Below are 13922 nucleotides of genomic sequence, written 5' to 3'. Positions count from 1 at the left end.
TCCATTTACAAGGTGGAATTTGTTCGAAGCATCAAAGAGCAAAATATCACAAAATAGCACGTCGAATTGATGAATTTTCATTGTGATGAAATTCAGTTACATACAACATCTAGGTGAATAATTAAAAACCAATTCAACAACTCAAGGAGCAAGTCAACAACTTGATGTTATAATATTTGTTTTTGACAACGTTTGCGGTCACACCCGCTGAAACGCCAACTAAAGACTGTTGTATCCGCCAAACGATTCCCAGCATCCACGGTATACCGTATCTCAGCGGTGCCACCGAACCATCGCTCTCGAACTCCCACCGGAAACGGGGGCGAGGGAAAAATGAAGAGTAAAAAAAACACCCTTTTGTGTGTACTCAGCACACCTACATAACAATGCAAGTGTTGTATTTCATCAGCTTTAGCCGAAAGCCACTGCTGCCATGCCCTCCCTCCAACCTTCAGCAAAAGGTCGTTCCTGACGATGGTTCTGTCGACACCCAGTGCAATTGGTAACGGTTGTGCGGGCTTGACACTTCCGGTTCAGAAACACTCGTTTAAACTTTGGTTGAACAAAATTACATTGCTTTATTATTGCCTTTCGTGAATTACGTAGTTTTAGTTGAAAGCCCCACAATTAAAATTTAATACTGCTCCAAAAACTGCTATCGATTTAAAAAAAAGCTTCAGGATAGCACAACGGCAACCAATTACCCCTTCAAGGAGAACCATTCACCGACTGAGTCCACCGAGAGAGAAAAATGTAGCTTGTTCCACCCTGGATGGTTTTACGAGCACGTAAATGACGGATCATAAAGGTGCCACTGCCAAGAACGGCCAACACGCCAAATGAGTCTTCGATACCAGATCGGCTGGTCCATCAGCGATACTTTCCCACCAAAATCACCCAAGTGCCTAGCATGGCGCAAATGAGTGCATTTGTTTAGCAAATTGTGGCCCATAAAATTAAACTTGGGCTAACGATCCGATGATTTTATCCGACAAGCATCTGGCTTCGAGAAAATTTGAAGGCGGAGAAGTTGGATTTAAACTCTTAGAGTTTGGGGATCTCATCGTAATTGAATTTGTAACAATATAGTTTCTGTTATTTAATTTTTGTTCTTGAATTTTCAGCTACAGTTAGGAGCGGCCATGGCTGACTGGTTACGGTGTTCGCTTTGTAAGCGAATGGTTCTGGGTTCGACTTCCATCTGCTCCCAATGAGAACGTTAAGAACATAGAAATTTGAAATGATGAATATGAACGAAAAATCAAAGTCGCTCGAGGCGGGGTTCGATCCCCCGTCCTTTGGATTGGTAAACAAAAATGCTAACAACTAGGCCATCACGGCTTGGTGAGCTTGGACTGGAATTAGGAATACTGTTACAGAGAGCGAGTTGTGGCGCTATAACCATAGGGACGTGGCGTTACATCGTGCTGCCACCTGGTTTTTTTAAGCGCAAGAGTGTAAAAGTGCTGAGTCATCGTCTAAAAATAGACGGCGTCCTATCTCGCCCAGCAAAATGAAGTCGATAAAGTAGTCGGTTTCGATGAGCAAAAGTGGAAAATGTGGTCTAAAAATAGCGACGCCATCCCCCTATGGCAAATAGTGTTCAGGGCATTCGAGGAAATACAATGTCCCATCCCAGAGGGTCCCGGAGTGCCAAACCTTCTTAGCATGGTGCTCCCAACGAGTACAACCAATTCACGGAGCATATGGTGGTGTGTCCCCACGCTTCTTCCTCCCCTGTCGATTCAGAATTGTGTTGTTGTTCGAACACTCCGTGCTCAAACTCAACCCACTTCAAACGAATCATGTTCTTGCGATACCATGTTCACAGAATTAAGTTGAAAGATACCCTTAGGGCCCGAGGAAGACCACCAGAAATCCCGATGCGAGACGCGTTATCTCAACTTGACCTTGATGTTCTCTTTCCGATCTATCAGTTCCTCTCAGATTCCAAAATATCTATTTAGTTTTCTTCCAGTTAGTTTTCCTTCAGTTAGTTTTCCTTCTGTTAGAATAACTCGCCTTCGCACAAAGCCGTCGTTTCTGGATTGCACCGGAAGCGAAGCAAGAACGCCCCAGCAGCTGGACACCGAGTTGCGGCTGAGGAAAAAACGCAAAGGCCAGCAGAGCCAACCAAGACCCCTACACAATCCCCCTTCCCTTCCCACGCCTTGTCTTTAACATCAATCCCTTCCCTACTAACCCCGAGTAGGCCGCGGGTAATCGGTTCCCCTCCCACTAACATTTACACACAAGATCCTCTGTAATTATTAAGTCAAATGTAATTACAAAAGCCGACTCGGTCCTAACCAGGTCCCAGTACCGAAAAGGACCTAATAAAAATAATTTTATGAAAAAAAAAAAAAAAAATGTTCTTGCGATACGACTTTACGCAGTAGGCCTGGCCGGTTTAACGCTTGTGATGTTTCAATGCATTCTAATGCAATGCACAGTGTTCGGAATGGCAAAATTAGGTGGAATAAATTGATAACTCCTTTATTTGACGTCCTAGCCAAATGGTGTCTTCGGAAGAGTTGTTGTACTTGATAAGGGCTATCTTTTGAAGTTATTGACAAACAGGGTGACGACCTTCCAGGGTGTCAACCAAAAACTAACTTTGTTGGATGACGTTGTAGGGCTTTGGTGTCTTCGGCAAAGTTGTAGAGGAGAAAATTTCATAAAAGTTTGTTGAAGGCGCCAAATTTGTAGCTCTTAATCTACTCGAGATATACGCCATGTTTGCAAAAATGGTCCAAAAATGCACTTTTTGGTGATAACTCAAAATGTTAGCATTTTTGCGGCCTACTATGTTCTGAAGAGTTGTTTATGACATAAATTTACACATCTTTGCCGAAGACAGCAAAATGTTTTGAGCCTTTATTGAGGAGTTATAACCATTTTTATGTGATTTTGAGCCTTTTTTCAAGTTGCTATGTTTTGAAAATGGCGCATTTTGGCGCAAAACCGAACAATGCACCTGAAAGTACACACTTTCAACTACATTTCCTGAAAATATCTCCGTGTCTATCCGTGTTTATTTTTAGATATCTCGATTTGAATTTGACGGTTTTTAATCAATTTATTTAAAAATGAAATCATATTGAATACGAGTTGAAAATCGGTGAATTGAAGGGTAAATTGATCGATTTTTATGGAAAATACTTTGTTTATGAAAAAATACGACAACCTTTCTAAAGTGACCAAATATAAAAGGAAATACTTAATTTTAAATAAGAACAATTATTTAAAATTTTAATTTGCATTATTTTTGGGCTAAACATGTTTTTATTCAAATTATAGAATGTGTGTCATAATTTTAAGCATAAACAATGTATTTTCCATAAAAATCGATCAATTTACCGATTATTACCACGTTTTCAATAAGATTCCGCATAAAAATTATAAATAAATTGATTAAAACCCGTCAAATTCAAATTGAGATATCTAAAAATAGACACGGATAGACACGGAGATATTTTCAGGAAATGTAGTTGAAAGTGTGTACTTTCAGGTGCATTGTTCGGTTTTGCGCCAAAATGCGCCATTTTCAAAACATAGCAACTTGAAAATAGGCTCAAAATCACATAAAAATGGTTATAACTCCTCAAAAAAGGCTCAAAACATTTTGCTGTCTTCGGCAAAGATGTGTAATTTTATGTCATAAACAACTCTTCAGAACATAGTAGGCCGCTAAAATGCTAACATTTTGAGTTATCACCAAAAAAGTGCATTTTTGGACCATTTTTGCAAAAATGGCGTATATCTCGAGTAGATTAAGAGCTACAAATTTGGCACCTTCAACAAACTTTCATGAAATTTTGTCCTCTACAACTTTGTCGAAGACACCAAAGCCCTACAACGTCATCCAACAAAGTTAGTTTTTGGTTGACACCCTGGAAGGTCATCACCCTGTATGTCAATAACTTCAAAAGATAGCCCTTATCAAGTACAACAACTCTTCCGAAGACACCATTTGGCTAGGACGTCAAATAAAGGAGTTATCAATTAATTCCACCTAATTTTGCCATTCCGAACACTGTGCAATGGCGCACTACAAATGTTAATAAATGACAAGAAGAGTGCTAGACGTCATCTAACCTAAGGCACTCTCCAGTAGGGCGTCCAATTTTCCCGGGTTTTGAATTTCCCGAGAAACGGGAAAAATATTTTTGGAAACAGTCATAAAATCTTTGTTGTTCATTTTGTGTGTTGGCAACAGGCAACAAACGTTTACTCAACAAGGATTCAGGTAACGGCTCAACGTGGCTGTTTAAGAATAACGAGGAGGTAGTACCTACAGTAACTACAAATACGGATACACCAGCGATGAACCTTCAGTCGAGAACAGAACACTGATGAAGTCCGCAAGGAGTAGACGAAATACGTATCTGTCAAGATATTAAAAATATATAGCGGCATTAAAAGGAACAAATTGATATTTTTTGTTCTTTGTTGTGCTTTGGATTTTAAATAAACTACATTAATATAATAAATGTAAGTACAGTAAAGATTTTTCCCTTGAAAATCGTCCCGAAAAATCAAGATGCAACATTTTTTTAAGAACTTAAACATTTTAACAGAATAAGAAGACTAATCAACTGAAAACTATTGCATTTTCCTGCGTTTACAGTCATGTTTGGTATGTTTGGGATCATTATTTTTTTGGATTTATTTATGAAATTACGATGTACATACGCAAATGATTTTTGAACGATTTTTTGGCAGCTTTCCGTACAAAAAGGCTAGTAAAATTTTCAAAAATCTGTTTTTTTTTTGAGAACGGATTTTCTGATCGATTTGGTGTCTTAGGCAAAGTTCAGAACATTTCCAAAAAAAAAAAAACAAATTTCAAAAAAAAACTTCGTTATTTCATTTAACAACATTTAGCAGTGTTGCAAAAAATTCAACGCTATTTTGGTAATGTTAAGAATACCTCCTATTTCAGCGTTTTCTTTCGGAAGCTGTATCAACCATTTGTCCAATTTTCAACATCTTTGAAGCATTTTTTTTTTTAAATTTTCTGATCTCTTAAAAAAAATTAAGGATGTTCAAGCTTGGTCATTACTTTCACAGGTAAACAAAGTAACGTTATCAACAAAAAAAAACATTATTTTTGTGGACATAACTAAAACAACGGTGCAACGGTGATATCTTAATTCATACAGAGTATTCGATTGCAAGATCGATTTCACATCTAAAAATATAGCAGCCATTCCACGTCAAACAGGAAATCAGCAAATCAAAAGTGGTCCGATTTGGCTCAAACTTGGAGTGGGGGTAGTAGACTCGTATTTTTTTTGTTTGGTATTAGAGTGCTTTAATTCCAAATAGGGTGGTCCAAAAACTGTCGCTCTTCGTCGATTTTTGCAAAAACCTCATTTTTCAATAAATCATATCGCCGAAACGGCTGAACATATTTTAGAGCGCTACATTTTGGGCTTTTAAGGAAGAATAGTTGAATATTCGAAAAGTTCTGAAGGTCTAGTTGAAATTTAATAGAATTCTGCCTAAGTTACAGCCTTTTTAAGATTTTTGACGTTTGTGAACCATAAACTTTGTGTCCCGATTTGCCTCACTTCCCGTTGACCTAGAGTGCTCATATTTTTACCAAATCGATGCCTCTGTGCTCTCTTATGCCAACTAGATAGGAAAGGCTTAAGCCAGCAAGCTAAGAACAAGAGAGCATAAAGGCATCGCTAATTTATATGTACAAACAACCCCTGAAAATTTCAGGTAGATTGGTGAGGTCGATGCGAGATGGGTATGCTTTGCTCGTTTACTCGCTCTTAAATATCTCGCAGGCCAAATTTTAAGCGCCAAATTGCATTTGAATGATATCTACAAACGCTAAAAAAATTCTCAGGTGTATTTTTCTTTAAAGTCGAGATGTATTCATTTGAAAATGTATAATCTTCAAGGGAAAAGTGTATGGTACCACCCTAACGAAATTCGAAAATTGACAAACTATATGTTTTTTCAAGTAATTTTGCCCGCTGAATACGAATCTGCCCTCAGAATCGACCCAAATTGTCAAAATATCGATTTTTGGTCATATTTTGACCGATTCTTAGCGAAGCTACACCAAAATGTAGCTTTTTTTTTTAATTTTCAATGTGATTTTTAAATGAAAGATTTCATTTTTATTATGATTCAAAAATTGTCATGTGCTTTAAATGCGTTTTCTAACCTCAAACGTCAAAAATATTGACCAAATATGGTCTGCAAGCCATTGAATGGGAGAGGAGTTTTTTTTATAAATCTGCTTCTTTCGTTGTCGCGTCACGCAAAGAAATGGCTGACAAAAACTCAAATTTCAACCAATTTGTTCAGTTCAAGGAGCAAAAGATTCGTTTTCATTTTCATTTTAATTCGCTTTATTGGTGAATAATCAAGATACAATAAGTTCTTTTGAGGTTCATTACAGAGTTTTGGAGTTCCTTTCAGCTGTGTGTTACATCATAATCCATTTTGGAACAATTATTGCTTGTAAATAAAGGTGTCACCAAGAGTAAGAAAAATTAAGAAAAAAAAACTTACTAAAATTGCAAGGGAAAGGGGATAGAAATAGAGAAAGCTTAAAACTAGATCACAGTTTTTTATCCTTTATAGATGTGCTTGATCATCAGCTCCCCAAGGGCCAGAAATTGCTCCGCCTTGTTACGGCAGGTCCGAAACCGCGTCATCATCTCCCCTGCGAGAGCAAAGCACTCTGGCAGGGTAAAGAGATCTTCCCCGGTAATTTCTTGCTGGGCCGCATTGCCGCTACCGGCAGCGACCACGCTGGCGAACGATCGCCCCCATCCAGGAGGGAACGCTGAGTTGTCCGCTGGAACCGTACGATGACCAGCTGCCGGCACGGTAACGTTCGTGCTTCGCTGAGGAGGGTGGGACGCTGCTGCTTTCTTCTTCCTCTTTTCCTGCTCCTCGAGGTAGTTTTTCCGTGCGCTGCATCCACGGTAGTTGCTGGTATGGTTACCTCAACAGTTGGCGCACTTGATGCGCGCCTTGGTTTGCTCTGCCTCGTCCCCCAGGTCCGCCTTGCACGGCAGTGCACACGCCTCAGAGAGGTGTGATTCACCGTACTTCACACAGCGGGGCGGGAGGTTGCAGTTCCGCGAGCCGTGGCCGAATTTCTGGCAACGGTGGCATTGTGCTGCGTCCGACGGGTTCTTTGAGTAGAACCGCCAGTTTACCCAAAACCCGTCCAACGCCTTAGTTCGCCGCAGGTCTTGAATCTTGACGGTGCCGCGGTCGAAGTACAACAGGTACCTGTGACTGTTGTCTTCCGCGAGAGGACTTTTATGTCACGCGGCGTTATTCCAGCACCCGAGAGGTCCTTCTTGAGGTCGGAGATCGGGCGGTCTTGGTACCCCCTGGGTCGAATGTGTAGAACTTGAAGTTTTTACCCTTCAATTTCTCCACAACCAGGTCGAAGTTCTTTTCGTCGAATGTGTAAACTTGCACCGACGACTTACCAATTTTCAGACAATATCCGAGGCCTTCCAGCAACTCGTCAATATCGTCCGCCAACGTGTCCAAAACAAAAATTGGAGGTGGTCTACGTTCCTTTGGAGAATTGTTCGTTTTTGGCGTCGGCACTTTTTTCCGTGCACGACCATCATCGTCGTCGTCGTCGGTAGTGCTGCTACCGTCGGTGTTGTTGTTTTCTTCGTCGTCGCTCAGCATCTGGAACTCGTTCCTGATGGGGATGTTGGCGGATGTTGATGTGCCGCTGGTCGTGGCACCGGAAGTACCTGAACGGGTTCGCACTGGTGATCTCGGAACATATCCGGGATGTAGTAACTTTTTGTCGATGCCTTCTGCGCTCACGCTCCCCTGCGCGATGGCGGTCGACACGGCGTTGGTTTGTTTACCTTTTTGCACACGGCCGGTAGACGAACTTCGCGGGTTTTTCGAGGCCGCACTCGAACTGCCACGGCAACGGCCGGCCTTTGGCATGCTGGAGAAGCAAACTCGCGGTTAGTCACAATCAATTACGGCGAAGAAATCCGAAAAAACGATAGAGCACTGAGCACTTCACTGCTGCTTGCTCTCGTGCGTACACGGAGGTGAGATTCGTTTTCCAATTTGTGATAATGCGTAGAAAAGCAAATGTTTAAAAAAAAATCAAACTGGCAAAACATAAGCGATTATTTTGGTGTGCTTTTTAAAGGCCCAGTTCTACGATGTTGTCCCGTCACGCATGACATTTCTTTGAGAAAAATCAATTATCTTTCCAAATATGTAAAAACATTGGAGAATTCTTAATTTATTGTGGCAGTACAGCCAAAACTCTGAAAAAAACTTGGGATTTGTTTTTAAAAGGAGCCGAAGAATCGTAAAATTATCATCACCCCTTTTGAATGCAATGTGGCGCTTGTTCGAGATATTTAAGTTTTAAAATTGCATCTTTTTTACCTCAAAATGGCTCTAACTGGCTGTAAGAAATTATAAAAATGTTTTTTTTAAGCTCTAAAAGTGCCCCGAACATCACTTTTCTCTAAAACTTTATCCTGAAAAAAAATCAGTTAAAAAACTGATTTTTGAAGGTTCGCTCAGATGCTTTTTTCTAAATTTGGTCTTGGAAGGCGTAAATTGCGAGATAAATTGTTGGTGTCTACAAAGTTGCATGGATTGGCTAGCCCAACAATTTTCTAGAAGACAACGAAATTCCCAAAAATATTCCTGAAAAGTTAAATTTTGAAAATCACCCTAATCGTGAACCACCCTTATTTTCAACAAATCCAAAAGTTGCCCCTTTTCATTTGCAACAACTCTTCCGAATACACCAAAGCTCCAAAACTTTTTTTCGGAAAATCCATTTTCCACTTAATTTTGCGAGTTGGATCACTGTGCATTGTACTTACTTAAAGTAAATAAATAAATTGAAAAATCAAAACCTCAAACCCGGACGATATCCTGTGATTGAGCATGTGACCCGAGTCAAGAGCAGCTTATCGCACCTGATCCCGCCGCCGCCGCAGGGGAATCGTAAGTATTCTGTAGGAAATTGTGGCCGGGCATTGATGTGAGCAGCAGCAGCAGCAGAAATCCCCAATAATAACTCACCTATTAGTGGATTAATATTCTCGTGCCGTAAGCCGTGCGCCATCACCAGCAGATCCATCGCCCGGTTTTTGAGCTCCTGGGACGACGACGATCCCGACGAGCTGGACGGGATTTCCTTCAGCTGCACTAAATCACCCTGGCCAAAGACGAAGAAAAGAAAAACGTTGTAAGAAGGAATAAAGTAGGGAGATAAAATCGATCATTTGGAAGGGGGAGTCGATACTTTGTAGAGCTCGGAGTGCGTTAGCGTGGAGTTTGGGATGATTTGATTTGATTACATTACAAAACTATAAGTGAATTAACTGAAAAGTAATGGTCATAACTCATAGGATAGATATTCTGGTTTTACAAAAAGCAAAAAACCCAATTTTGATAATATCTGTGATCTCTTAGTTTTTTCAACCAGGGATTTAGGAATTTTCAGGTTTTGAACAACCCTTGACCTCTTCCTGAACGGATTTATGTTGCCAAAGTGGGGTTGAAACTCCCCAGTTGAGATTCCCAGCACAACAAAGTGGGAATAAAAAGGGATAAGTAAGCAGCACCCAGCTTTGATACATAATTGATTAAAATAGCTTCTTAACGAACCATTTCAGGGGTGAGTTCATCTAGCAAAAAGGTGGGGGCATACTATACGGCAAGATAAATAGCACTTCTCTCTATACGTACGTTGTACCGTGCCTTGAACTCCAGTGCTCCTCCGATGCCACCGTATCCACCACCGTATCCACCGCCATATCCGCCACCGATGCCACTTCCGGGGCCTCCTCCCGTGCCGCCCACGGTACCAGCCGCGTTGGCGAGCGAGGGCCGCCCCAGGGTTCCGCTGCCCGAGCCTGTTTTCGTGGTGGCGGCGGCGCTGGTGGTGTTGGCCGCCGGAAGGCCCAGATTTTTCAACGATCCGATGGAACCCTTCAGCAGGTCCGGCTTTTCCACTTCCGGTCCGCCAAACTCCTGCAGCTGCTGGAGCCAACAGCACAGCATCGCCTCGATACCCTCGTCAACCTGAGGGAACAGATCGGAACGAGTTAGATAATGGAAATTAGGAGAAGTTTATTAGGCGCGATTACAGATCTATTTGAGAAAAGAAGATGCGAGCACGTTTTCGCAAATCGATTTTTACGAAGTATTTTTGTAGGTTTGTTTGAAACTTTGTCCGTTCATTGCGATTTAGCAAAAAAATAAAGATTTTTGAAAAAAGTATAAAAAAGTCTATAAACTTTTTGAGTTTATTATAAGAGGTTAAATCATTTTTATCATTAAAAAGTACTTTATATAAAGTTTGATATCGTGCACCGATTGAAGTAAAAACAATTTTAAATCAATGTTTTGTTTGAAATGTGACTTTTTACTCGCAAAACGCGTGCACAAGTTTGACAATCTCTAAAAATACTTTTTTTTAACAAATCCATTGTAAAACTAACTAACTTCTCCTCGGAGTCGAAAAAAATACATTTCGATACAAGGGTTGAAAAGTTCTACTATTCAGCACTCAAATGGGTGCTCCAATGTTTAACTTTGCAGCACTTTTACGCTGTCGTGCTATTTTGTCGCACGTCACCTTTAGACGTTCCGAAAAAAACGCTTTTCAATGTTTGAACTTGAATAAACAAAAACTAGAGCACGCAATGTAAACAATAACAAACACGTTTTGTTTGGTTGACCGGTCTCTTTGAAAAAAATATTTTAAAAGATTGTCAAAGTCATTGTAAAGTTAAAAAAAGGTTACGATTTTAACAAAAAACATACTGCTCCGCACGATTTAAATATTCATGAAAAGAACATTTTGATTAAAATTTTGATTTTACTTCTTAAAAAAGCCAACAAAGTTTATCGATCTTTTTCCAAGCTTTTTCTAATAAATATGAACTTTTAGAAAATTTTGCAACCCTGTGTAGCTCAACAGAAATGGCAAAAAATTTGTCGAAAATAGTTTTTTTTGCACATTTTAATAATTTTTGTCAAAAGTCGGATCGGTAATTTTTTTAAGAGTGTTACTTTTTTTCTGAGTTGACCTAAGCAATACCTTCAACTTTGCCGAAGGCACCAAATTGATCAGACAATCCGTTCTCAAGATACAGTTATTGGAATATTTTAACAGCCTTTTTGTATGGACAGCTGCCAATATTGTATGGAAAACCCGTGGGAGTCGCTCAACTTGCATTCCTGTCACACATGAGGTCTGCACAGCTGATTCCACGTAGATTTTTTCCGCCAGTAATGACAGGAAACGCTGACAAACGGAATATGTGCCAAAATCATAAGTGGTTTTCAACATATGAAGGGAAATCATCGTGAACTGGAACTGCCGGTCGTTAGCCCGGGTAAAGTGGAAACGTTGAGATGATTGTTGTCCTCTGCTCTCATCTGGCTCATCTCAATAGTCATACAGAGAACCACGTCCCATTCAACCGGCTCTGTGGCTTAATGGTTACGGCTTCTGTCTCCCAAGCAGAAGTTTCAGGGATCTAATCCCGGTCGGTACCTTTGAAATTTGGAATCAGGAATTTGAATATGAATAAAAACTGAAATGAAATCAGGTGGGATTCGAACTCACACCTTTGGATTGGTGGTCTGGGACGCTAAGCAGTCGGCCATCAGAAGGTTTATACTCTAGCAGTGAATTGATCCGAAGTGTTGAAACATGTTATCTTCTCATATTAAATACGCGCTGATCCTTGATTTGCCTGAGGGGATTGGAAGTCTAAATATAGATCGAGTTTCCTTCAGATGCTTGCTTCTATGTTTAGGCGGGGCCGAACAATGCCCAGCGACCTCGGAATTGGACCGCAAGGAGCTCTGTCATTCTGAAACGGGTCGTTGGAAGCAGCGCGAGGGCTATCACCACCTAATACCCGGAACTGAGATAAGTTGAATCAGCATTCGGCATATACAAAGTCTGATACAAACTATACTTTCCCATAATTTCGCTACCGGTTAGCGGGTATTGGATTGGACCACACACACACACACACACACACACACACACACACACATACACAGAGCTGCCAATATTGTATGGAAACTTGAGTGAATTAGATAATGAAGAAAAATGTCTTCTTTGGTCACAAAAAAGGTACACAAAAAGTTTCATCCCAATTAAAAAAAGGAGAGTTTGCAAGAAAAAAAAATGCAAATTCATTTTATTTTTTCAAATGAATTTTATTGTAACTTTAAAGCTAATTATTTGATTTTATAGCTCAAACAAATGTGAAAAAAACTAGGAAACATGTGACTAAAAAAATTATGAAAATTATTTAATAAATAAGCAAAAGATAATGATAAGATGTTGTAGAACAGGAATAACACTATCAGAAGAAAGCAAAAAGTGAACAAAATAAATGCAAATCAATAATGGAAGAAGAAAACCACAAAACATGAATAATAAATAGGGTGTCCAATTTTCTATGTGTTTCTACTTGAGTATTCATTATATTTGTTTTGTTTTTAAATTTTAAAATCATAGAATTCGCTAAATATTGTTAATTGATGATAATCTACACTGTTATGTAAACAAGGACAGCAGTTTTTTAATACCTTAAAATACATTAAAAAATGGTTTTATTTGTTTTTCGTTGTGCCTTGGATTTTAAAAGAACAAAAAAATGTATTCCAAAGTGATTAAAATTAAATAAATTTTGTGATAATATACTTCATTTTGCCTTCCTCACCTTACTGAGGAAAGGCTATAAAATCACTCAGAAAACGAACTTGTTAGTTTTACCTCCTAGACCCACCTTCATGTATACATATCGACTCAGAATAAAATTCTGAGCAAATGTCTGTGTGTGTGGTGGGATGTTGATCAAAAAAATTTGCACTGGATTATCTCGGCACTGGCTGAGACCTTTCAAACGCGCCCAAGACATTGAAGATCTGACAAGCATTTGAAGGCTAACGAAACAAGGTCCGGTTGATATTTATATAAAATATAAATTTGCTGAAGTTTTTTTTAAGTCTGTGTACCTCAAAAATTGTCTGATGCAAGCTCAAAAGTCTGTGAAACACAGACAAATCTGTGTATCTGGCATCCCTGCTTTTCAATCAGTTCAATAGATCGCAGATCTGACAACCCTATCAAAAGTTATAAGCACATAAGAGCCCTGAATTATGAATATCTGACTACCCAATCTGATGGTATGAATAATGAATCAAGTTGATAGAAAACTGGTCCGCCCTTTTGTATCTATGTTGGATAACATTACCCTCTAAATGTGAGGAAGGCACTAACCACCTAAGGGTGGATTAAGTAACGTTTTTTTATATGACATAACCACAAAAGCTTAAAACATTTTTTTGAAACTGTCTATAAAACACAAAAAACGAAAACAAATAAAATGATACCTATCAATGTAAAATATTTGATATGTTTAAGTTCTCATGTTTTCATAAACCTTTTTTACAAATTTTCTTTAAAACACTACCGCCAACTTGGGAAAATCAGGACTTCAGTCTGATTAGGTACTGGAGATTTTAGAGCAAAAAAGTTGTAAATTGGTGTACTAATTGTTTTGTTCTGTTGCTGTTTTATCCGAAATCAATCAAAAAATCAAAACATTGTTTAAAAAATTTGGCTTTCTTAATTTGTAACTTTGTACTGATTTGCTCCAGATGCCGTTGTTTTATGAAAAATAATTGAATATGATATTTTTTTTATGTTTAGATTCATAAATATACAAGTCTTTTTAAAAATAACTAAAATTAAAAAGAAAATGTACAAAGCGCTAGGCATTTTGCGGATCTGTTAACTAAAAATTTAACAATTTTCCATGATAAGCCAAATTAATATTGATATGTATATACATTTTGCGTGTACGCAAAATACAAATTTTAATGCTTTAAAATTCTTATCG

General features: G+C 39.0%; 1 protein-coding gene across 2 annotated transcripts in view; it reads right to left on the bottom strand.

Moving 5' to 3' along the window:
• LOC120413780 (uncharacterized) overlaps positions 1 to 13922 on the bottom strand; it is a 176856-nt gene that overhangs the window by 28536 nt on the left and 134398 nt on the right. For both annotated transcript variants that reach the window (XM_039574724.2, XM_039574725.2), the window contains exons 7-8: positions 9739 to 10074; positions 9070 to 9205 (exon numbers count right to left, since the gene is read on the bottom strand). In XM_039574724.2, coding sequence (XP_039430658.1) covers positions 9070 to 9205; positions 9739 to 10074 — 472 coding nt within the window. The remainder of the gene's footprint in view (positions 1 to 9069; positions 9206 to 9738; positions 10075 to 13922) is intronic.

This window comes from Culex pipiens, chromosome 3 (assembly GCF_016801865.2).
Source record: "Culex pipiens pallens isolate TS chromosome 3, TS_CPP_V2, whole genome shotgun sequence".
Lineage (NCBI taxonomy): Eukaryota > Metazoa > Arthropoda > Insecta > Diptera > Culicidae > Culex > Culex pipiens.
Note: the sequence above shows the minus strand (reverse complement) of the source record. Positions and strands in the feature narration are given on the sequence as shown.